The following is a 25,454-nucleotide window of genomic DNA, read 5'->3' as shown; positions in this document are numbered from 1 at the left end:
TTGAAAGCAGAGAAGAGGAGTAAATTAACGGCATCATTGCTTTATAGTTCTCCTGATGTTCAGATAGGTTCAGTATAGTCAGGATTGGGGGTGACATGACCAGTGGGAAAAACTTTGTGGGCTGCTATAACTCAGATGCCCAGATCAATCTTTGAAATTAACAGCATGGTACAGATGTTGAAAGGAAGGAGGTTATATTCCATGATGGATCAGACAACTCCTTTTCCCTGTACGTACCTGGATCAGTCCAGACCCTGGGTTATGTCACCAATCCAGCAGAGGGAGGCAGAGAAAACATTCTAATGACTCTGACGTATACCCTGGAGCACCACCTGCAGTCAATCAGTATTTCTCTGTCTCCCAGCAGAGGTGGACGTTCCTAACCCCTGCAGTCTGTGGTAGTTTGCTATTTTTTAGTCAGGTAGTTTAGGAGTTAATTTTTTGCAGACTTTCATTTTCTTTTGAAGAGAGCCTGTTCTTTTCATTTAAGTTATTTAAAAAAAAAAAAAAGTTTTATTTTTCTTCACAGCCGTTTCACTGCTTCCCGGGAGGTTGCCCAGTCCTGGGAGGACTATCCCTCCTGGTTTTTGAGACTGCCAGAGTTGGGGAGGTTTTGAACCCAGCAACCACTCCTGGCAGGGGTGTTACCGGGGGGCCCGGCTCACTCACCCTACTTGGAGCACCTCCTGGAGGCCGTGGCATTTCGGTCAGGTAAAAAATAAAAATAATTCTTCACAGCTGAGCTGGCGGTCCCTGGGGGGGGGGGGGACAAGCCGCGTGAAACAGGGCCATATTTATTGGCTGGAAGCCTGGAGGAGATATCAGATTCTTCTTCCTCTTCTTCTGCCTTTTCAGGGGGTTTTCTTCGCAAAGCTTACAAATCTAAGAAATTTCATAAGAGTCTCTCATCTGAACAGAGGTTAAAGTCACTTTCCTCTAAAAGGGCTAGTTCCACGGATTTGGGAGTGGGGTCAGCTCCGAAGCGTCCCCTTCGTCCGGGTCCGGATCAGACAATTTTTTCTTCTTCAGATGATTCTGAGCATGGCTCTTTACCTATCCCGGACAAGTCCTTGCCGGAGGGGGATTTAAATGAAGACCCTGCTTTGAGTATTAGTTCAGACCCTCATGTTGCAGATGGGGATGACCCCAAAGTAGTCCGCCTGTTTAGAAGAGAGGAACTTAGTCCCTTAATTCCAGCAATTTTACTGGAATTGGGTCTCGAGGCTCCAGTGAAGGATTCTCGGATGGGTGGAGTTGACCCAGTGTTGCTTGGCCTTAGAGGTGCCACGACATCATTTCCTTTTCATCTTTCTCTCACTGACCTTATGTACCGGGAGTGGGATACTCCTGAGTTGGGGCTTAAGGTAGCACGAGCCATGGAAAAATTGTATCCATTACCTGAGGAAGCTTTGGAAATTTTAAAATTTCCTAAGGTGGATGCTGCTGATTCAGCCGTCACTAAGAAAACAACTATTCCAGTAACTGGGGCTACGGCTCTTAAAGATCTCCAAGATCGTAAGCTGGAGGTTCAGCTTAAGCGAATTTTGGAGGTTTCTGCTCTTGGTGTGCGGGCGGCCATGTGTAATAGCTTGGCTTTGCGAGCTGGACTAAGATGGGTCCAGGCTTTACAAAACAATTCTTCCCTCTCTGAAGAGGAAGTTGCTCAGGCTGGTAGACTGGAAGCTACAGTTGCTTATAGTGCAGATGCTTTATATGATCTCATTAGGGCCTCGGCTCGCTCTATCATTGCTTCTGTATCGGCTCGCAGACTTCTCTGGTTGAGGAATTGGTCCGCAGACGCATCCTCCAAAGCTCAATTAGGAGCTTTACCCTTTAAGGGAAAATTATTATTTGGTAAGGAATTGGAAGATTTAATTTTGTCCCTAGAGGAAAATAAGATTCATAAATTGCCAGAGGACCGTCCTAGACCTAGAAGCTCTTTTTTTCATCTCGCTCTCATTTTCGGTCTAACAGAAGATTTTGTTCTTCTCGTCTGTCGGCTCCTCCAGCTAAACAGTGTTCAGGTAGACAACAGAATTGGTCTCAGTCCTTTCGTGGCCGCTGCTATGGTAGACCTGGAACTTCCCAAGTCTCAGGAGGCACAAAGTCTGTCCAATGAGATAAGGCCTGTCCTTTCTCCGGTTCCCGTCATAGGGGGCAGGCTGTCTCTGTTTTACAAAGAATGGGCCAGATGTACGTCGGATCAATGGATTCTATCAGTGATAAATCAAGGTTACGCTTTAGATTTTGTTCGGCGGCTTCACCATCTGTTCCTAATTTCACCGTGTTCTTCCCTACAAAAGCATCTCATAATCCAAGACTCGCTACAGCGTTTAAGTGACCTAGGAGCTATAGTTCCAGTTCCAACATCGGAAAGGTCGTTATTCAATTTTCTTCGTCGTTCCCAAAAAGGAAGGACTCTTTCGTCCCATTCTCGATCTCAAAAGGGTCAACCGTTGTCTAAGGATTCCATAGTTCCGGATGGAGACTCTTCGGTCTGTCATAGCTTCGGTTCACAGAGGAGAATTTCTAGCATCTCTCGACCTCACCAAAGCTTATCTTCATATCGGCATTCGATCTGATCATCAGAAGTTTCTCAGGTTTTGCATTCTAGGGCAACATTATCAATTCAGTGCAACATTATCAATTCAGGGCTCTCCCGTTCGGATTAGCCACAGCTCCCAGAACATTTACCAAGATAATGGTTGTGGTGGCTGCTCAACTCAGGAAGGAGGGCCTGTTGGTACATCCGTACCTGGATCACTGGTTGATTCGAGCGAAGTCGGAATCTCTTTGTTATTATACAATCAACAGGGTAATCAGCCTTTTGCAGTCTCTAGGCTGGGTGATCAATGAGGACAAGTCACCTATTACCTTCCCAATCTCTGGAGTTTTTGGGTGCACGGTTCGACACTCTTCAAGGGATAATGTTCCTTCCAGAGCATCGCCTTCTCAAGCTTCAATCACAAATTTGAGACTTACAGTCTATTCCTATTCCTTGTGTGCGGGATTACTTGATAGTTTTAGGGTCAATGACCTCTACTCTGGAGTTGGTTCCCTGGGCCTTTGTGCACATGAGACCACTTCAGTCTGCATTGCTTTCTTGCTGGAATCCAGTTTCGGAACTATACCACCTTCCCCTTCCTCTTACAGAGACGGCTCGTTCCAGCCTAGATTGGTGGTTACAGACGGCGAATCTACAACGACGTGTACTGCTAGAGATTCCGGAATGGATTATGGTCACTACCGACACCAGTCTTTCAGGCTGGGGAGCGGCATGTTAGAATACATCTGTTCAGGGTCAGTGGTCCGAAGAGGAAGCACAGTGGTCAATCGATCTTTTAGAGACCAGAACGGTTCGTTTAGCCTTAATCGCTCTTCAACCTCTCCTTTGCAGGAAGTCGGTACGGGTTCTTTCCGACAATGCGAGCACGGTAGCGTACATCAACCGTCAGGGAGGAACCCGAAGCTTCCTGGTAGCTCAGGAAGCACAACAGCTGGATGGAGCAACATCTGCTCAGCATCGCAGCCTCACACGTTGCCGGGGTGGACAACATTCAAGCTGACTTTCTCAGTCGGCATCATCTCGACCCAGGCGAGTGGGAACTGTGCGAGGAAGCCTATCAAATGATATGCAACAGATGGTCCACTCCGGCAATGATCTCATGGCCACGTTTCAGAATGCCAAAACCCCTCGGTTCTTCAGCCGCCGGAGGGAAAGAGGAGCGGAAGGAGTAGATGCTCTGGTACTTCTTTGGCCAAGGGATGTTCTTCTCTACGTGTTCCCTCCCTGGCCTCTGATTGGCAAAGTTCTGTGTTGGATAGAAGTTCAACAAGTTGATGTTGTCTTAGTGGCTCCAGAGTGGCCACGCCGTCCGTGGTTCGCGGACCTGGTCAGACTAGCACTGAACGGTCCCCTTCAATTTCGAGATCTTCCATGCCTTCTATCTCAGGGTCCGGTTTGTTTGGAAGAGGTCGAATGCTTCTCTCTAGCAGCATGGCTTTTGAGAGGCGTCTGTTAAAGAATAAAGGTTATTCAGATGCTGTAGTGACTACTTTATTGCGTTCTAGAAAACCTACATCTTTGGCTTATGCAAGGGTGTGGAAGGTTTTTGAATCTTGGTGTAATGAGCATCAAGTAGATCCAGTTCACTCTTCTGTATCCAATATTTTATCTTTTTTACAAGATGGATTAGCCAAGGATTTGTCCTGTAGTTCCTTACGGGTACAAGTGGCTGCGCTTGGATGTTTTCGTGGTAAGGTTCAGGGATTATCCTTGGCTGCGCATCCGGATGTAGTGCGTTTTCTCAAAGGTGCGCAACATCTACGTCCTCCATTTCGGAATCCTTGTCCTGCTTGGAGTTTGAATTTGATTCTTAGGGCTCTGTGTTCGGCTCCCTTTGAACCCCTTAATCATGAGACTTTGAAGGCTCTCACATTGAAGGTGGTGTTTCTTGTGGCCATTTCTTCAGCTTGTAGAATTTCAGAGTTGCAGGCCTTGTCTTGCAGAGAGCCTTTTCTTAGAATTTCTGATACAGGAATTTAATTACGGACTGTACCATCTTTTTTACCTAAGGTAGTATCTTCTTTCCATTTAAATCAGTCCATAGAGCTTCCAGCTTTTCCGTGTTTAGATCGTTTGGATCCTTCCTCTAGGGATCTTAAAAAATTGGATGTACAATGAGCTCTGTTGCGTTATCTTGAAGTTACAAACAATTTTCGATTGTCTGATTATTTGTTTGTTTTGTGGAGTGGCCCTCGCAAAGGTCATAAGGTTTCGAAGGCTATGATTGCTCGTTGGTTAAAAGAGACAATTTGTTCAGCTTATCTTCTAGCTCGTTGTGACCTTCCTGAAGGGTTGAGAGCTCATTCTACTAGGTTACAGGCTACCTCTTGGGCAGAATGTCAGTTAGTTTCTCCTCAGGAGATTTGTAAAGCAGCGACTTGGAAGTCGTTGCATACTTTTGCTCATCATTACCGCTTGGATGTTCACGTTCCAAGTTCAGCAGCCTTCGGAGAGAGTGTTCTCCGAGCGGTGGGTCCCACCCTAATTGAATCAACTCTGGTACATCCCAGGGTCTGGACTGAACCAGGTACGTACAGGGAAAGGAAAATTGGTTCTTACCTGCTAATTTTCATTCCTGTAGTACCATGGATCAGTCCAGACGCCCACCCTTTATGTCTGTGTATTATATTTATCTTTTCGGAGAGTCCGCTCGTTCACTGTTTGGGTGATTAAACCGCCTTTTCATGCTGTCTATTTTTCTTAATATTTTTCTTGTTTATTCCCAAGATTTTTTTTTTTGGGATTCTGCTTCCATTTAGGATTTGTGAGTTGGAAATTCGTTCTCCTGTTTAGATAGCTAGTTAATATGTTAGTAGTTAAATTTCTGCTTTGATACTGGTCAATACTGATTGTCTGCAGGTGGTGCTCCAGGGTATACGTCAGAGTCATTAGAATGTTTTCTCTGGATCCTGGGAGATTCAAGATGGCCACCACTCTGTGATACGAATCCAGCTCGGCTCCGTGGCGTTTTTGAATATATTTCAGATTTCTTTGCTATTTATATTTCCTTGATATCATGCCTCACACCAAAAGAAAAGCAAAGATACGCGATAATCTTACCTCTACCCCAACAATTTCCACACGACAGCCGCGGATTGAAGAGGTATTCTGTTTTGTGCACCCAAACCCGGAAGGCGGGGCCGCTGGTGTCTGTAGTGGAGAGCGGCCACCAGACGCCCTGGCCGAGGAAACATCGCTGAGCCCCGGGGCTCCAACAATTCCAGCAGTGCCTTTCAAATCCCCAGAAGGAATGGGGCCGGAACAACTCGATCTGACATTAAGACAGCTAGCTCCAAGGACTTTCAACTCCCTGAGAAGTGATGGAGAACAACCGTTGACTTCGGTGAGCCCGGTCGAGGGTTCAGAGGGAGAAAAAGAGGAAGCAGGCCAGATGGGAAATGGCGAAGCTGGTCTCATGGAAGGGAGAGGTAAGGAGACCAAGATTGAGGTGATTGTGGGGAGGCCGATGGAGATTGCTGAAAAACTTACTTTGGAAGAAATAAGGAAAGTGCTTATAAACATGAATAAGGTGATATGTGACTTGACCACCGTGGTAAAGCAAAATATGGATAAATCACAAGGTTTGGAAAATAGAATTCAGTTAGTAGAAAAGACTGTGCAAAAAGTGGAAACTGAGTTTACAGGAGTGAAAGAAGTTCAGTGTAACTTTATTAAATCTGAAAATATGTTGATAAATCGGATGGATTTCTTAGAAAATGAAATTTGGCGAAACAACCTGAGACTTCTGAATTTTCCTAAATCAAAATGGATGACGGCTAAAGATTTCTTTAAAAGCTACCTTATAATTATTCTGGGCTATACAGAGACCTCTATTCCCATGCTCTTCCTTCTTTGCCTGAAAAGAAGGAAGAAAAAAAGGATGAAGAGCCAGATAATCTATCTGAATTTTTGGAGAAATTCTATGAGACTAAAATTGAGATTAGAGCAACTTTGTTAGTTTCCTTTATCCAAACCACTGATAGAGATAATGTTTTAAGAAAGTCTTTCCGGAATCAGAATTAGTTGTTCTATGGACAACAAATAAGAATATTTCCAGATATTACCAGGAAAATGCAAGAAAAAAGAAAAAAATTCCTAATGATGAAAGCAGAAGTGATTGCACGTGGTGCCAAATATTTCTTGAGGTTTCCTTGCAGATGTGTATTGCTTTACCAGAATAATAGATATATCTTCACTGAGCCAGCTCAGCTTCGCCAATACTTGGACTCTTACTCCTAAGAAACTAGGAGAGTTGGACAAATAGTAGTTAGGTCCACCACACAGAGTTTTTCTTTTAAATTGTATGATGGAATACAATTTCTTTGTAACCGCTTAACTATACTTGATTCCCCAATGTTCCTATAAATATATAGAAAACATTTACTTTTTTCTTTTTAAGGATTGTGATTGTATTGTAACAATTCTGTTTTCTTTTTTTCCGTCTACTTTTCAATGTAAATTGTTGAAACTTCAATAAATAAAAAATTAAAAAAAAAAAAAAAGAATGTTTTCTCTGCCTCCCTCTGCTGGATTGGTGACATAACCCAGGGTCTGGACTGATCCATGGTACTAAAGGAACGAAAATTAGCAGGTAAGAACCAATTTTCCTTTCCACCTCTTATGAAAAAATAATTGTACAGAAGAGCAACTAAAGTTTGCAATATTAATATTCATAATTAAGGTTTATATATTATGTGCTTAATGCCACATATATATAGTGCCTCTCTCATTGTATATGTGTATAATATGTCTAATAAGATTCTGTCTATAAAATTATGGAATTTGTAGTCCAGTGGAGAAAATTGTTACCTTGTATTGAATTGGTCCCTCTGTATATCAAACACTTGGAGTTAATGAATTTTTTCTTGTTATAAAGAGGATTTTTTACATAAGAGTTTGACTGAGCTACCCAGTAATCTGGAAGGCTTAAATTGTGGGATAAGTCTTGGGTTTTATTTTTTGCCGCCAAAATATGTTATAAAAGAGCATCGCTAAATATATAAAATAGAATTTTATATGAATTTAAAAATATATTCAATGTGTAGCATTTCTCTTATTTTCCAGGCAGTTAAATGAGAAACCTTTACCAGAGGGCTGGGAGATGAGATTTACGGTAGATGGGATTCCATATTTTGTGGATCACAATAGAAGAACTACAACTTACATCGATCCTCGGACTGGAAAATCTGCGTTGTAAGCATTTTCTCCTTTTACCTGGTACTGCTTGTGTAGCTGCCATGCCATGAGTGGTGTGAAGGTAGTGAAGCCATCTGGTTTAACGCAGTGATCTCAGTGGAAATGCCTCTATTTGTCTTTAAAAGAAAAGCTAGAGAACCAGCTAGGAAGCACCCAGAAAGTAACCCTGGATTCTTTGTAGGTAATGACCTGTATAAGAATTTAAAAAATGTTCTGTATGAACTATTGAAACCATATAGGGTTCCTTCAGATGTGCTTCTGCTAATTAGCTAATTTGTAATCCAAAGATAATTAGTACAGGAACATATAATTTAAAACTAGAACATCTGGGTCTCTTCATTAGAGACTAAGGTGCTTTTCATCATACATAGAAATATCACTATGAATGGCTGGGAGGGGGTGGCAGAGAAGAGACATTCTTTGCTAAAGGTTTCATCTTCAGCATTCAACTTTTTGAGGATGTTACTTCTCTGTTTCACAATTTTAATTCTGTTAATCCTATCACTTCTTAAGGGTTATGTGCACAGGCTACCATGACTTACCCTCCTGTCTTGTTCAATTGGGGCAGATTTTCAAAGACCTACGCACGGAGGATTTACCCGCATAGGGGGGTTACGCATTCCGGGCCTATTTTCAAAAGGCTGCTGTATCAGAGATTGTGTGCCGGCCATCGTCCGGCATGCACAACTTGCGCCTGCCCAGAGGCAGGCGCAAAAGATAAAATTAAGATCGGGGGGGGGGGGGGGGGGGGTTAGAGTAGGGCTGGCGGGGGGGGGGAGGTCAGGCTAGGGGGAAGGGAAATTGGAGCGGCCTAGGAGGGAACGGGGGAAGGCAGCAAAAGGTGCATAATTGTGCACCCCAGTCTGCGCACCAACCCCTGATTTTATAACATGCGCGTTATAAAATCGGGTGTACATTTGTGCACGCGCGCATATGTTTTAAAATCTGCCCCTAAATGTTTTATTAGTTTTGTGCTTGCCTGTTGTATTTATTTTGTGTTTATTGTTCATTTGACTATTATGTTGCTTGAATATTTGTTCCCTGTATGTACCCGGATCAGTCCAGACTGCTGGGTTATGCCTCCTTTCTAGCAGATGAAGAAAGAGAAAAGCTTGAAGGGCATCCTCTCTTAACCCGGTGTGCCACCTGCGCCTCTTCAGTATTTCTCTGTCTCCAGCAGATGAAGGGGGCAGAACCTGCGGACCTCTGTTAGTTTAAAAAATAAAAAAGAGGAGGAGATTCTAAATTTTAGGGATTCTGTCTTTTGGCATTCCCTTCTTGCCATTGTTAGATCAAGCAAGTTAAAAAAAAAAAAAAAAAAAAGGAAACAGAAGAGGTTTTTTGCTATGCCGTTCCTAGTTACAGGTTGAGCTCAGGATTGGGGGGCCCAGCAGCTCACGGACCCCGGGAGATGATAGCCTGACCGGGTGAGTATCGGTGGTCCGGTCCCTCCCCTTCGGCCATAGCCTCAGAGACGCGTCATTCCTCTGCACAGGCTTAAAATAAACTAGAGAAAAAAAAAAAGGCTGCGAGTAGATGATTTTTTTTTTTTTAACCACGTCTTGCTGTTAGTTTCTCGCTCTCTTCCTCCCGGGTGTCTGAGGCAGTCTTTTGGAGGTTAGTTCTTTTGGCCGATGTTGCCCCCCCCCCCCCCCCCCCCTCCATGCCACGTGCGACGCGATGTGCTGCCTGCGGGGAGCCGGCGGCTCGGCTGTCCTGCGATAATCTCTGTTCGAGGTGCCTCCCAGGCGGGGAGGGTCCCTCAATAGCAGCGGGGAGGTCAGGGTCCAGGTCCCGTGCTTCAGCCAGTCAGCCGGGTGCTCGTGCGAGTCGGCCGGCCCCGTTCCTGCAGCCATCTTGGATGTTGTTTTGTCGTCAGCTGCAGGGGGTGGGGATTCTCCCTCACTGTTTTTTCCTCCCGATTTAAGTCCTGAGGTTCCCTTGGACACTCGGCAGGACCTGCAGGAGGATTGGGTGTCCCCGCCTGTTGGGGGCTTTACCATCTCCGGCCCCATTTTCTGCTGATTTTGTGCTTTTAATGCGCAAAGCTTATTTGGCCAGTCTCGCTCCCCAGGGTGAGGAGGTCCGTCCTGGAGCACATCTTCAAGGGACAGAGCCCCCTCCTCCAAAGACTCACCCTAGCCTGCCAGTTGAAGGGGATGATCCGCAGGTGCTTCGCCTGTTCCATAGGAATGAGCTTGACCCACTGATTCCACACGTTCTGGCCGAGCTCGGAATTACCACCCCTCAGGAGGTTCCAAATGACTCCTCCGTAGATCCTGTCCTGGCAGGTTTGCGTGCTCCGGCCCGTACTTTTCCTTTTCATCCCATGCTGTTGCAGTTGATGTTGCGAGAATGGGATATGCCTGAGGCGGGCCTGAGAGTGGGGCGGGCAATGGACAAATTGTATCTGTTGCCAGAGGATTCCCTGGATCTTCTCAAAGTCCCGAAGGTAGATGCTTCAGTTTCCGCGGTCACCAAGAGGAAGACTAACCCGGTCACGGGGGCAGCAGCTCTCAAAGATCTGCAAGACCGAAAGCTCAAGGTTTTTCTTAAGAGAATTTTTGAAGTTTCAGCTCTAGGGGTCAGGGCGGCTGTGTGTAGCAGCCTTATGCAACATGCGAGCCTGAGGTGGGTTCAGCAACTTTCAGTGCCAGGGATCTTTCTTCCCCAGAAGCGGAGCGTTTGGAGGCCGCAGTGGCGTACATTGCTGATGCCTTATATGACCTTCTTTGGGTATCCTCTCGGTCCATGGTCGCAGCGGTTTCAACCAGGAGACTGCTTTGGCTCCGCAACTGGGCAGCAGACTCTTCTTCAAAGTCCCAGTTGGAGTTGCTCCCCTTTTAAGGGTAAGTTTCTATTCGGGGAAGATCTGGAGCAGCTAATCAAGTCCTTGGGGGAAAACAAGCTGCATAAGCTCCCGGAGGACAGACCCAGGGGATCCAGGAATTTCTTTCCCCCTCGCACTCGTTTTCGGGGTCAGCGCCGTCTGCGTCAGACTAGGCCCGCATCCGTTGCGCAGAGGCACCCCTCGGCGAGGTCGCAGTCTTGGACTCCTTTCACGGCCGCAGATCCATTCGAGATGGGTTTTCTCAGGGAGCTTCAGGCCCCAAGTCCACACAATGAGATAGCGCCAGCCCACTGCTCAGTTCCAGTGATAGGGGGTCGGCTCTCCCTGTTTTACAAGGAATGGGTCAAAATCATGTCGGATCAGTGGGTTCTAAGCATTATCAAACACGGTAATGCTTTAGAGTTTGCACGTCCTCTATGAGATCCACTTCCTGGTTTCCCCCTGTGGTTCCCCAGAGAAGAAACGAATTGTACGTCAGACCCTCCGCAGGCTAGAGTATCTGGGTGCCATTCTTCCTGTTTCCCGGGAGGAGTGCCGTTCAGGCCACTATTCCATCTATTTCGTGGTCCCCAAAAAGGAAGGGTCGTTCTGTCTGATTCTAGACCTAAAGAAGATCAACAGGGCCCTCAAGGTGCTGCGTTTTTGCATGGAGACTTTGCGATCTGTCATCGCAGTGGTCCGCAGCAGAGAATTCCTGTACTTATCGGAGGCCTATCTTCATATCGTGATACGCAGGGATCATCAGAGGTTCTTGCGATTCATGATCCTCTGGAACCATTACCAGTTTTGAGCCTCCCGTTTGGCTTGGCTACTGCTCCCCGTACCTTCACCAAGATGATGGTCGTGGTGGCGGCTGCACTGCAATGGGAGGGAATCCAGGTCCACCCCTATTTGGACGACTGGCTCATTTGGGTGAAGTCAGAGGATCTCTGCCGCTTGGTGGTTCAAAAGGTGCTGAATTTCTTCTCCGCTCCCTTAGCTGGGTGGTCAGCTATTCCAAGAGCAATCTCGTGCTTTCCCAAGTCTTGGAATTCTTGAACACGTTTCGATACTCGAATCGGCAAAATCTTTCTCTGGAGCGAGCGCGCTCTCAGGTTAGTCACTCAAGTTCAACATCTCTTGTCCCTGCAAGTTTCCAAGGTCTAGGATTATCTGCAAGTTCTTGGTTCTATGGCATCAACGCTGGATTTGGTGCCTTGGGCATTTGCTCATATACAACCTTTGCAAAGAGCTTTGCTTTCCCACTGGAAGCCGGTTTCAGAGGAGTTCCAAATCCCTTTACCTCTTCCTGAGTTCGCCAGAACCAGCCTGCTCTGGTGGCTGGTCCTCAGCCACCTACAGCAAGAAGTGAATCTCGAAGTGCTTCAGTGGATAATCGTGACTACGGACGCAAGTCTCTCAGGTTTGGGGGCTGTGTGCCAGTATCAGCTCAGGGCCAATGGTCAGAAGTGCAAGCTAGTTGGTCCATCAATCACCTGGAAACAAGAGTGGTGTGCTTAGCGTTGAAGCGGTTTCTCCCCCTGGTCCGCAATCGGGCAGTGCGTGTACTGTCTAACAACGCGAAGACAGTGGCATACATCAATCGTCAGGGAGGAACGAGGAGTCGGCAGGTAGCCTCAGAGGAGGACAAGTTGTCGGAGTGCCATCTGGCCAGGCTGCAGGCCTCCCACATTGTCGGAGTGAACAACGTGCAAGCAGATTTTCTAAGTTGTCAGCGTCTAGACCCCAGAGAGTGGGAACTGTCTGAAGAGGTGATGTTGCTACTCTCTTGTCGTTGGGGGGATCCCACACCTGGACTTGGTGGTGACCCTGAAAAACGCAAAAGCACCACGATTCTTCAGTCGCAGATGGGAACATGGATCGGCAGGAGTAGACGCCCTAGTCCTCCCGGGGCCCCGAGACGTCCTGCTCTACGTGTTCCCTCCTTGGCCGCTGGTGGGCAAGGTAATAAGAAGGATAGAGGTGCACCCGGGGACGGTTATTCTCGTCACGCCGGAGTGGCCCCAGAGACCATGGTTTGCGGACCTAGTCAACCTGGCGGTGGACGACCCTCTTCGTCTCGGATACCTTCCAAACCTGCTGCACCAGGGTCCAGTATTTTTCGATCAGGTGGCTCGCTTTTGTCTAGCAGCATGGCTTTTGAGAGGAGAAGGCTGAGAAAAAAAGGGTATCCGGAGGAGGTTATTTCCACCCTCCTTCGGGCGCGGAAACCTTCTACCTCACTTACCTATATTCGGGTCTGGGAAGTCTTTGACTCCTGGTGTTGTGAGGGAGGGCTCTCCCCTCAGCATGCTTCAGTGGCTCAGATCCTCTGTTTTCTGCAGAATGGCTTAAGCAAGAGACTATCCTTCAAATCCCTCAGAGTCCAGGTCGTGGCCTTGGGCTGTCTGCGAGGGCGCATTGAGGGAACAACCCTTGCTTCTCACCCCAATGTGATTCATTTTCTGAAGGGAGCCAAACACCTTAATTGCCCGGTTGTATGGAGGCTATATTCCTCTGTTCTTAATAAAAATTATTTTTGGGGAAAAAAAAAAAAGCAGTCTTCTTAGTGGGAATCTGTTCGACTAGATGAGTCTCAGAACTTCAAGCGTTGTTCTGTCGGGAACCCTTCCTCCTTTTTTCCGAGATCAGGCATCGCTCCGAACTGTCCCATCTTTTTTCCCAAAGGTGGTCTCGGCGTTTCATGTGAATCAGTCGATAGAACCTCCGGCTTTTCCGGATTCGGATCGGGAGGCTCCACACTCTAGAGAATTGAAGCAGCTTGATGTTAAGCTCAGTACCTCGAAGCCACTAATGATTTTCAGGTTTCAGATCATCTTTTTGTTCTCTGGAGTGGGCCCAACAGAGGCCATAAAGCCTCCAAGACTACAATTGCTCGCTGGCTGAAAGAGCCGATTGCTTCTGCTTACATTTGCCGAGGAAAACCCATTCCAGAAGGTCTCAAGGCGCATTCCTTGCGTTCACATGCAACGTCCTGGGCAGAGACCAACTCGTATTGCCGCAGGAAATCTGTAGAGAGGCAACGTGGAAATCGTTACACACTTTCACTAGACATTATCATCGCTATGTTCAAGCTCCAGCGTTTGGAACTTTTGGCAGTAAAGTCATCCAAGCGGGACTCTCCAGGTCCCATCCTACTTAGGAAAGTTCTGGTACATCCCAATAATCTGGACTGATCTGGGTACGTACAGGGAAAGGAAAATTGGTTCTTACCTGCTAATTTTCGTTCCTGTAGTACCATGGATCAGTCCAGACGCCCACCCATTGAGGTGATCTCTTATTCACTGGAGAGTCAGCTCGATTACATTTTCTTACTTTTTTCTTTGTTCTGCAGATATCCACAAGTTTTACCAATGACTTAAGAAACATTGACAGAAGAGATTATTCCTGTATATTGTCAGGGCCGGTGCAAGGGTATTAGGCGCCCTAGGCGAAACGTCAGCTATGCCGCCCCCCCCCCCCCCCCCGCCTCAACACACTTTTAACTTACATTGTGCATTAATGAAAATAACGAAGTCTGTATTTATAACAGAACACTTATTTGACATTTTTATGCCATGTAAACCATTGAGATGATTTGTCTTATCGACGGTATAGAAACTCTTTTATAAATAAATAAATAAAAATATATAAAATAAACATAAACAAAAGCTATACTTGTTGCTCAAACAAAAAAAGCAGACACATCACATAATATTAAATAATTAAAATGGCAGTCAATCAAGAAAAATGAACTTAAAAAGCCATCTTTACTTACCCCCTCCAGCAGCTCTCTTACTCTTCTTCCATGCAGGCTGTAGTACACACCAGAAGCAGCAGTAGTGGCTAAGCTCTATACCAGGGGTCAGGAACCTTTTTGGCTGAGAGAGCCATAAACGCCACATATTTTAAAATGTAATTCCATGAGAGCCATACAATGTGTTTAAAACTAAATATAAGTAAATGTGTGCATTTTATTTAAGATCACACTTTTAAAGTACAATAAGTCTCTGAAAATATTACACCAGGCCTTAAGACACCAATACATCTCCTATTAGGAAAACGGACCAAGTCAGGCTGCTATAGAGTCCTACACAGAAACAACACGCCAGCAGAATACCTCACCTGAATCACGTGCTGTCCCTCACCTAACATAGAATAAAGAGACCAAAACGCATAACAAGAAGCATGCAGAAAAAACTGAATTGGAAACTGCAACAAGCCAGAGTCTCTGTATGCAGTGTAACAAAGAAAAAAAGAAACATCACCCATCCTTATAAAACAAATCAAGAAATATAAAATCATCAGCAGTAAAACTGTACTAACAAAAAGAACATATTTCGAAACAGCTGATGAGTGGAATATCCAATAATTAAAAACTCATATAAAACATTTCCAGATACCAACAAAATATTTAAAAATAGCAGACACAAAGACCCAGTAATGAAAAATAATAAGGATACAAAAATTTTTTTGCTCTGCATACCTGGGAACATTTGATATCCAGGTGTCCTGAGATTGTTCTGAATTAGCAGGAGGTGGGGTGGTTTGCTTGGAACTTTCTCCTCTCTCAGTCACATACCAGCGCTCTCTCTCACACTGGCTCTCAATGACACACCTATACACACATGCTCTCAGTACTCACATATAGACATGTTTTTTCTCTCTCATATAGGCTCTTAATTACACATTTACACACATGCTGTCTATCTTTTCACGCTTACACACACACACAGGCTTTCAATCACATAAATACATGCTGTCTTTTTCTCTCACACACAGACTCTCATTCACATGCTTACAAACATGTCCTCTCTTTCTCTCATTTACACACAGGCTCTCAATCACGTACTCACATGCTCCGTCACCTAAATCAGCTCTCAATCACACACAGACACACATGATCTCTCTCTCTCATTTAAACACAGGCTCTCAATCACATACTCACATGCTCCATCACCTAAACCAGCTGTCAATCACACACAGACACACATGATCTCTCTCTTACTTATACACACAGGCTCTTAATCATACATACACATGATTTCTCTCACACACAAAGGATCTCAATCATACACACATACTCTTTCACACAAACTTACACATACAGGTTCCCAATGGTAAACTTACATTCATGCTCTCTCTCTCACAGGCAGGCTCTCAATCACAGACATACTCTCTTTCACATACACAGGCTCTCAATCATTCACATACATGTAATCTCTCACTCACACACACAGGATCTCAAACACACATGCTTGCTCGTTCATTCACTCTCTCTCTCCCCCACCCCGGGAACTCGCGGCGGCAGCAGCAGCCTCCTCCCAACGCTAACCTCTTCATTTTCAGTCCTCGCGGAGGCGGAGTCCCATCGGCCGCAGTTGAAACTCCATTTTCCTCCGAGCCGCGCTGCAGTCTTCTTTTCTTCGGGCCGATGCCAAGCGCACTAGCGTGGCCTCTTCTTCCCGCGCAGGCACCCGATGCTCTCCACTTCCTCTTCCGGACCGCGGGGGGGGGGGGGGCAGGAAGAAGAGAGCACGCCCGGTGCCGCTGACTCCAGCTGTCCTGCCGCGTTCCGCCCGGGCTGACAGCAAAGGACTCACATGCTTGAAAGCGCGGCTCTCTTAATTTTACCGGGGCAGTGCCGCCCCCGGGAAGCTGGCGCCCTAGGCGACCGCCTAGTTCGCCTAGTGCTTCCGCCGGCCCTGTATATAGTTATAGTTGCTGTTAATTGGATCCTTGCTTGATCTACCTATTGGTATTCTATTGTTCTAATCTGCTTTGATATTCTTATTACTGAAGAGGCACAGGTGGCACACTGGGTTTAGAGAGGTGCCCTTCAAGTTTTTCTCTGTCTCCATCTGCTAGAAAGGAGGCATAACCCAGCAGTCTGGACTGATCCATGGTACTACAGGAACGAAAATTAGCAAGTAAGAACCAATTTTCCTTTTTACAAGTGGTACTTAAATTCAATAAATAATTATCAGTGAGGCCTTCCCTGGAAAGGATGTTACACTGTTACAGGGGCAAACTCCTTTTTCCAATTACCATAGGGTTAGAACTAGTGCACACAGGGCTATGTTCATCCCTGTGAGTGTGTGCGTTAGGAATAAAAGTTGGAAAGATATATCTTATAATTTCTTGATAAAGGGAGGGCCAGGGAGAGCCTAAATTCCACATACACAGTGGTTACCGCAAACTTGTCAGAATTAGAAGCATAGAAACATGATGGCAGAAAAAGACCATATGGCCCATCCATCCAATTAATTTAGCATTATAATTCTCATCACTTCCTTAGAGATAATCTTGTATTTATCCAGTTCTTTCTTTAATTCAGATACTGTTTTTATCTCCACCACTTCCACTGGGAGGCTGTTCCAAATATCTACCACCATCTTTGTAACATATAATGCATCAATCACTTAACAGAAGAAATAGGATGCAAGTCCTGACGCCCAGTTTTTCAAATTAACCATTAATTAGAGCATTCTCTGAGGACAAGCTGGATGGTAGTCCTCACACATGGGTGACATCATCAGATGGAGCCAATCACAGAGCTTTGATCTCAGTCTAGAACTTTCAGACATGCCCTACTGAGCATGTGCAGCTGTTGCCATCACCCTGCCCCCTAGGCAGAATCCCTAGTTTCCTTTTTTTTTTCCGCAGAGCCGTGTGGTCGTGGGAGCTGTGTGCTCACGGTATTCAGCTTTGCTTTCTTCCTTACATTCTTTGTAAGTGATTTTTTTTTTCTAGAGCTGCAGCTGTTCTGTTTCCATTACCTAATGGTAGTTTATTTTTCCTTCTCTTTTTCCTCTCTCCTCTGTCTGTCAGCTGCATGTCTGGCAGAGTCTATTTCTTCCTTTTAAAAAAAAAAAGTGTATGTGTGTGTGTGTATGTAGATAACTTTACTGCATCTGCAATTTAGTTTGTGTCGTCTTCTTGCTCGTTCTGTTTTTGTATCTTGTCCCGTGTTGGTAGGACTGACTGAGTGCAGTCGTGGGTGATCGGTGTAGGCTGTTGAGCCTGGGGACACGCCTGAGTTTTACCCGGCCAGGAGTTCCATGTCGTTTCACCATTTGATCGACATCGATGGAGGTCAGACAGTGAAGAGATCGAGGACCAATACCGTTCCTGTGGGAGGGAGAACTCATCCCTCGTACATCCAAAGGAACTAGTTTCCAAGAGCAGGAGCCCTGGATGATATAGCCTCTCCTCCTGCTTGCCAGTGATGGCAGTGCAGTCTCCCTGGGAGAGAGGATGTGCTGGAGCCTGGCCAAGTAGCTTACTGCTGCATTTTCGATGCCGTGCACTTCTGTAACCAGCGCACTGTTAATCTGACGCATCAATGTCAGAACCATGTCAGGGACCAGGACTGCCATTGAGCTTGGTGGTCACCTTTGATGCTGTCGGGGTGCCCTCGATGCCATCGAGATGCCTGACTACCCTCGATGCTGTAAGGGACTTCTGTGCCGTAGGCATTTGTGGACTCTAGGCCTGGGGTTTCAAGGTGGCAGACCCATCCCATGGATGCCTCAGTTCCATCTATACCAGAGCTTTCCAAACTTTTCATGTTGGTGACACACTTTTTAGACAAACATAATTTCGTGACACAGTAATTGTCTACCAGCAAACCAGAAGTTAAAGGTTAAACGAACAAAATGTATTTCAACAATTTATGTATGTTTCCTTAAATATATACATAAAAAAAATGTTTCACAACACAACCTATCTCATAATAAATATTTGCAGGCTTCCAGTTCCTCCATGCTGATCTCGTACATTGTGAGATCGGCATAGAGAAAGTGCTACTCTTGCACATTCCCAAAGATTACATGTGCCAATCACTAAAAAGTAATTTTTTTTTTACCTTTGCTGTCTGATCTTAGTTTTCTAATCGGTTGGTCACAGGCTATTTTTTCCACCTTTCCTTTCTTGTTTTTTTGCCAATTCCTTTTACAGGGTCTTTTTTTCTATTTCTTTTCTCTCCATCTGTCTTCCCTCAAACACACAATCAGGTTCTCATTCTCACATGCTATCTCACACATTCTCACACACACAGGCTCTCACTCACATGCAATCTCACACATCCACAGCTCTCACTCTCACATGCCTCTCTCTCATACATACATACATACTGTCTCTCTCGTGCACATGCTGTCTCACTCTCACACACACAGGCTCTCTCACTCCTACATGCTCTCTTGCTCAAGCACAGGCTCTCACTGGCACATGCTGTCCCTCTGCACGGGTTGCCGAAGGATGGGCTCTTCAGAGGCCCTGATCTTCCCTGGCCGTGACATGGGATCTGCAGCGGCCCTGCTATCGGGTTTCCTCCTCTTCTAGGGCTGCCGCGACGTGGGATCCGCAGTGGCCCTGCTATCGGGTTTCCTCCTCTTCTCGGGCCGTCGCGACGTGGGATCCGCAACGGCCCATTAATGCTGCTCTTCTTCTGTACGCAGCAGATGCTCCTCCTCCTTCCTGCCCACGCGGCTCCGGCAACGTTTTTCTTCCAGGGCTGCACAGGCAGGAAGGAGGAGGAGTGAACGTGACCCTTTTCTTCGGGTCGTGGTGATGTAAGCTCCACCACTGCCCGCCGATCTTCCTGCTATAGTTCCCTGCTTCCGCCGGCCCTGTGGACCGGGCGACACACCTCCACACTACAGGAGACACACTAATGTGTCCCGACACACACTTTGGAAAGCTCTGATCTATACCATAGATGCCTTGGCGAGGGATGTGGCCTTGGGGCTGTCAAGGTGTGTGGCCTTGTTGCCTTCACGATGCGGATCTGCCTCGATGCCATCAATGCCCTCTGCCATCGTGGTGTGGGGCCACCATGGAGGCCATTGGGCCCTGATTGTCTCCTCAGCTGTCGACCACTAGGGCTTTTGGGAGTCCTCGAGTGCCACTGAATCCCTCGAGCAGCAGGGACTTTGGCGTGAATGGATCAAGTGCCAGGGTCGCCCTTTACTCAAGATCACCCTGGTATGATGAGGCATACTGGCGTAGTAGTCTGGTGTCTTGGCGGTGCCCCGACGGAGCACTGAGGGGCATTGTGCTGTCCCATCTCTGGCCTATGGCTATCAGGCATCATGGATGCTGATGATCTCGGGGGGGGGGTGGGGGGCAGCCTTGAGCCACTGCAGTCTGCAGGCATCAGAGGCCCTGCCTGGATTTGTTTATTATTGGTGTTAATGAGCACTAGCGAGGCTTAGTCAGCCATTGCTGCTGGTGAGGGATGCCATCAAGTTCCCAGCATCTATGTCCTCAGACGGATAGGTGAGCCGAGGGGAACAGTCAATGGCACTGGCAGTCATCTGTTCCTCTGGGCACCGATGAGGAATGTGTTACGGGTTCAGACCGTGCACACTGGTATTCTGCCCAGGGGCTCTGACCTGAGGGGCTAATCTCCTGAGGCCTACACTGGGTGCTACCTGAGGGGCTTATCACCTGTGTGCACACAGGATTACATCGGGGGATTACCCAATATAAACAGATACAATTACTGGGATTATACCTGGGGGACTTGAACCCAGGAGCTTATTCCCTACACAGAGTCACAAATAATTTTGATTCAGTACATCACGGTTCCAGGTATTTAGTAAAGTAAGTTTATTTGAGCAATAGGAGGATAGAACAAATAAAATAGATAACTGCTTTACTTTTTTTTTAGCAGTTGTTATTATCTATTTATATTTCGGTAGCAGATGGCAAGTGGCATTCTCCCTGTTTGTGCAGTTTTCAGCCAAGCCAAGATTCTGCCATCAACATGTCATGGTCTCTGTTTCCTCGATGGTATTGCACCACAAGTGCTGGGGAGCACTGGCAGGGAAGGCGTCATCACACACTGTTTGACTTTTGGCAACATGTTGCCACTCACTCTAGCAAGTGGATACCACTGTATGAGTACTGTTCAGCGTGTTTTTACAGCGGAGGGCTCTTTTTTTTTTTTTTTCCAGTTGCCCTCTGCTGTATGGGTGTATCTGTATCTATGTCCCTCATGGTGAGTACAACAGGTTGTGTGCCACAGGATGGACCTGATCAAACCCTAAGAAGAGTAGACACCAGGAGGGTAGTGCCAGGAGTCTTCTCCCTTGGAAGAGGAATATGTCTTTCGACCCCCCTCTTGTGTCACAAACCCCTTTTGTGGGGAAGCCCCTGAAGTTCTGTCCCTGGCATGTTTATCTCTGAGTCGAAGCCTTGATTATTTTAATCTCTGCATCTCCTGGGAGGCCAGGGAATAGCAGGAGCAGTCAATGAACTGTTTTTGCTGGAGCTTTTCCATCTCCAGCAGCACTCATCCAGTCTCCAGCAGCACATCCAGTCTCCAGCAGCACTCATTCAGCCTCCAGCAGCACTCATCCAGTCTCAAGCAGCACTCATCCAGTCTCCAGCAGCACCCATTCAGCCTCCAGCAGCACATCCAGTCTCCAGCAGCACTCATCCAGTCACTCCAGCAACCAGCACTCGTCTAGTCAATCCAGCATCTAGCACTCATCAAGCCACTCCAACACCCAGTAGTCATCCAACAATCTTATCCACCTGCAATTTCTCCATAAAAAGACAGCATGCTACAAACTTTCCCCATTCAGATCATCCCTCACCTACTCTCCCACAGAGCGAATACACCCGTGCTCAATCCACGATCAAAGAGATCCCTGATTCCAATCATGATCTCCCCTCTAACACAATTCCTAGGATTATCTCTAATCACCTTAACCCTTTTCAACTCCCAGTCGCTCTCAAAAAAATCTCATTTGCTCAACGACCTCCTCCTGGACACCCAACCGGACATCTGTGCCATTACAGAAACATGGCTAAAAAACACAGACACCGCCATTATTAACCAGTTGCCAACACAACAATATGACATCTTCTCTATCCCCAGACCTAAAAAAAGAGGGGGTGGAATAATGTTAATAGCTAAAAAAGAACTGAGACTGTCCCAACAAGCCTTCAAATCGACGACCAAATTAGAAATCGGACTATTCAAATCCTCCCAGCTTCAAGTCTGCCTTATTTACGCCCCCCCGGGGCTCCTAGAATCCGACCCTTCTCCACTCATCGAAACCATAGCCAAACACATCAACACTAACTCACCGGCTATTATCTTAGGAGATTTCAACATCCATGTTGACTCCCCTACCCTATCATCTAATTGCGAAGCTCTTCTCCTTTCTCTCCAGGCTATGGGATTCAAACAAATTATAAACAACCCCACACACAAGGCAGGCCACACGCTTGACCTGATATTCACTAACGAAACCATCTCGCCCATCACCCCTCCTTCATGCTCTCCCATCCCCTGGTCAGATCACTCGATGATAACTACAAAATTATATATACAACAAAAATTGACCCCTATTGTTACTAAATCCTCGATCCAGTTCAGGAAACCCTGTTCCATGGACACTCTCAACAACAGCCTGGCCGAAGAACTAATTAAACTGGACTTCTCAGATGCGGATACCGCTATGAACTCCTGGCAAACTATTACACACTCAGTAGCTAACAGAATTTGCCCTGTAACAACAAAAGTTATCAACCCAGCCCGCACGAACAAGAAACCCTGGTTCTCAACCGAACTAAGGAAACTCAAACAGGATCTACAACACAAAGAACAACGCTGGCGGAAAGATTCCTCCCCTTCCTCACTTGCTTCGTACAAAACTGCAATGAGCTACTATAGGACATCCATTACCCGCACCAAACGAGATTTCTACGCCAAAAAAATACACGGCTTCTTATATGACCCTAAAACTCTGTTCTCATATGTAGCTGCCCTTACCACACCTATGCCCCTCACCATCCCAGAAGAAGAAGCCCAGAACAAATCTACAGAGTTGGCTATCTTTTTTGATAACAAAATCAAAAACCTTCTTGCCCCCCTGGCTTCAACTAACATGGCTCCAAACCCTTCGCAACCATTAAGCCTCGCAACTAATAACCCTCCACCAAATATCCACAGACCGTCACTAGAAATTCTGGAACAGACATCCTCCCTGGAAATTGAATCAATAATCAAGAAAATGAAACCTTCCACTCATCCTCTGGACCAAATACCGACCAAACTGCTTCTCACCATCCCTAACACCATTGCTAAACCGCTGGCGGACATCATAAATTGCTCCCTCAATCAAGGATCGGTCCCGGACTCCTTAAAAATTGCTTCACTTAAACCCTTACTTAAAAAACCCAACCTGGACCCAGCCGACCCTGCAAACTTCCGCCCCATTGCAAACCTACCTTTTATAGCCAAGCTAATGGAAAAGCTTGTCAACATCCGACTCACAGACTACCTGGACTCCCACAATATTCTCTACCCCTCTCAATTCGGATTCAGGAAGCGCCTAAACACAGAATCCCTCCTTCTTTCTCTAACGGACAACATCCTGATGGGCCTTGACAAGGGACAATCTTACCTGCTAGCCCTTCTCGACATCTCTGCCGCGTTCGACACGGTAAACCACAATATCCTCATTAACCGCTTAATGGAAATAGGCATATCCGGCTCTGCACTGCTCTGGTTCACATCCTTTCTGAACAACAGACACTACAAAGTCAAAATAAATGACAAAGAATCTCACTCCATTCCATCAAACCAAGGTGTACCTCAGGGTTCGTCTCTTTCCCCTACCCTGTTCAATATATATCTACTCCCTTTATGCCAGCTACTCAATAGTCTCAATCTCACCCACTTTATATACGCGGACGATGTACAAATCATAATCCCTATTTCAGACCCCATCTCTACTCTAAATTTCTGGAACAACTGCTTACACGCCATCAACCTTCTGCTCTCGAGTCTCAATTTGGTCCTAAATACTTCCAAAACGGAACTACTGGTTATCTCCCCTTGTGACAACAACCCCCTCGCAAATAATGCTAGCATCCCATTAGCAAACCAGGTCAGAGATCTTGGGGCCACCCTTGACTCTAGAATGAATTTCAAAAAATTCATTAACGCCACAACCAAAGAATGCTTCTTCAAGCTACAGGTCCTGAAGCAACTTAGACCACTCTTACACTTCAAGGATTTCCGTTCGGTGCTTCAAGCCATACTGTTTTCAAAGATCGACTATTGTAATGCTCTATTACTTGGTCTGCCTGCTTCGTCCACCAAACCTCTTCAGATGCTGCAAAACGCAGCGGCTAGGATCCTTACAAACACTCGTCGCAAGGACCATATCACACCAATACTAAAAATTCTACACTGGCTGCCCATCCAATATAGAATACTTTTCAAGGCTCTCACCATCATCCACAAATCAGTCTACCAGCAATCCACTCTCCAACTCACCTTCCCACTCGAATTACATACTTCCGCAAGACCGATCAGAACTGCCTACAAAGGTTCGCTCAAGGCCCCCCCCAACAAATCATCGGTCCACAACACTATTCACAAGCGAGCTCTTTCAACAGCAGGTCCACTACATTGGAATTCACTTCCACAAGACTTACGCCAAGAACAATGCCATTCAACTTTCAGAAAGAAATTGAAAACCTGGCTTTTCGCAGAAGCCTACCGCTGAAGGATCTCCTCAACCATCACTGACTCTCACTCCCCACCCCTCCCCAATCCCTTCCCCCCACCCAACCTCACCCTTTCCTTCTCCCTCTGGACATACCAGGCTAATAACTGCCTAGGACCAACCTATGTTTTTGTATCTTACAGTTTTTGTTGATTTATATATTTATCTCTCTCTAATTGTTGCTCAGTTTAAACTCTGCACTGTCTTCCATTGCCCAGGTTTTATGCTCCCTGTTTAATGTAACTTTACTTTCTACCTTGATGTTAATTGGTTTCCCCTCAGTTACATTGTAAACCGGTACGATAAGACCTAGTCTTGAGCATCGGTATAGGAAAAGAAATTAAATAAAATAAATAAATAAATAAAATAATTACTGTGACCTACCCCATCTGTGGGTAGCTGCCTGTGGTGGATTGGTCGCTTCTGAACCTCAGCGATCAGTGATTCCCTGTACGTACCCGGATCAGTCCAGACAGTGGGTTGAGCCTCCTGTCCAGCAGATGGAGACAGAGAAAAACTGAAAAGGGTATCCTATATCAGGACAGAGCCTACCCTGCATCCCTTTAGTATTTCTCTGTCTCCAGCAGATTCAGACAGTAGAACCTGCGGTTCCCTAGTTTTCTCTCTTTTTGCTCCTTCGGGACTCCTTTCTCTTCTTCTTCCCACTGGGTTGATTCTGGATCAAGCAAATATTGTTATTTCAATTAAAAAAAAATAAAAATAAAGTTTTAAAGTGAGACTTGTTGGTCTCCTTGCTCTTACTGGGTCTCAGGGGGGACTTGTCCCCTTGATTATTCAGATTATTCAGTTTATTCAGCCTGGGACCCACTTCCCGGTGACCTAGAGCCTGGCTGCAGGGGTGATACTGGTGGTCCAGTCCCTCCCCCTTTTCTCTGCATAGTCTGCACCCATCTGGGTTCCTTTGCAAGGAGGTGCTTGCGCTCCCCTCTTTGACTAAAATGTTCTACAGCTCATACCAAATAAAAAAAAAAAAGAGATTAATTTCTCTCAAGCAGACTTACAGGCAATCGGCAGCTTTATATTCACCTTCTGGGGAAGGAGCGAAAAAGGGTTCGTTCCCTGGCTTCAGCTCATGCTCAGCCAGGCACTGCCGGTTTCTCCTTGTGGCTCGAGCGGGGTGCCCCCCTCCCACGGAGGTTTGCTGCATTTGTCTGCCTATCTCGCTGGCGGGGAGCCTGAATCACGGCTCTCCCGCAACAGGCTTTGCACTGCAGGTCTCCCCGGAGGGGAGGGACCCTCCGGGGCAGTAAATAATTCTCCGGTTCGGACTCGGGCCGTGAGATGCGCTCCTAGGATGGCTCCCACGCGA

The 25,454-nt window shown here is 46.3% G+C and overlaps 1 protein-coding gene across 6 annotated transcripts in view; it reads left to right on the top strand.

Annotated features, from left to right (window-relative positions):
- ITCH (itchy E3 ubiquitin protein ligase) overlaps positions 1–25,454 on the top strand; it is a 340,605-nt gene that overhangs the window by 230,798 nt on the left and 84,353 nt on the right. For all 6 annotated transcript variants that reach the window (XM_029614662.1, XM_029614667.1, XM_029614661.1 and 3 more), the window contains one exon: positions 7,631–7,759. In XM_029614662.1, the coding sequence (XP_029470522.1) occupies positions 7,631–7,759 (129 nt within the window). The remainder of the gene's footprint in view (positions 1–7,630; positions 7,760–25,454) is intronic.

This window comes from Rhinatrema bivittatum, chromosome 8, assembly GCF_901001135.1.
Source record: "Rhinatrema bivittatum chromosome 8, aRhiBiv1.1, whole genome shotgun sequence".
In the NCBI taxonomy this organism is placed as follows: Eukaryota; Metazoa; Chordata; class Amphibia; order Gymnophiona; family Rhinatrematidae; genus Rhinatrema; species Rhinatrema bivittatum.
Note: the sequence above shows the minus strand (reverse complement) of the source record. Positions and strands in the feature narration are given on the sequence as shown.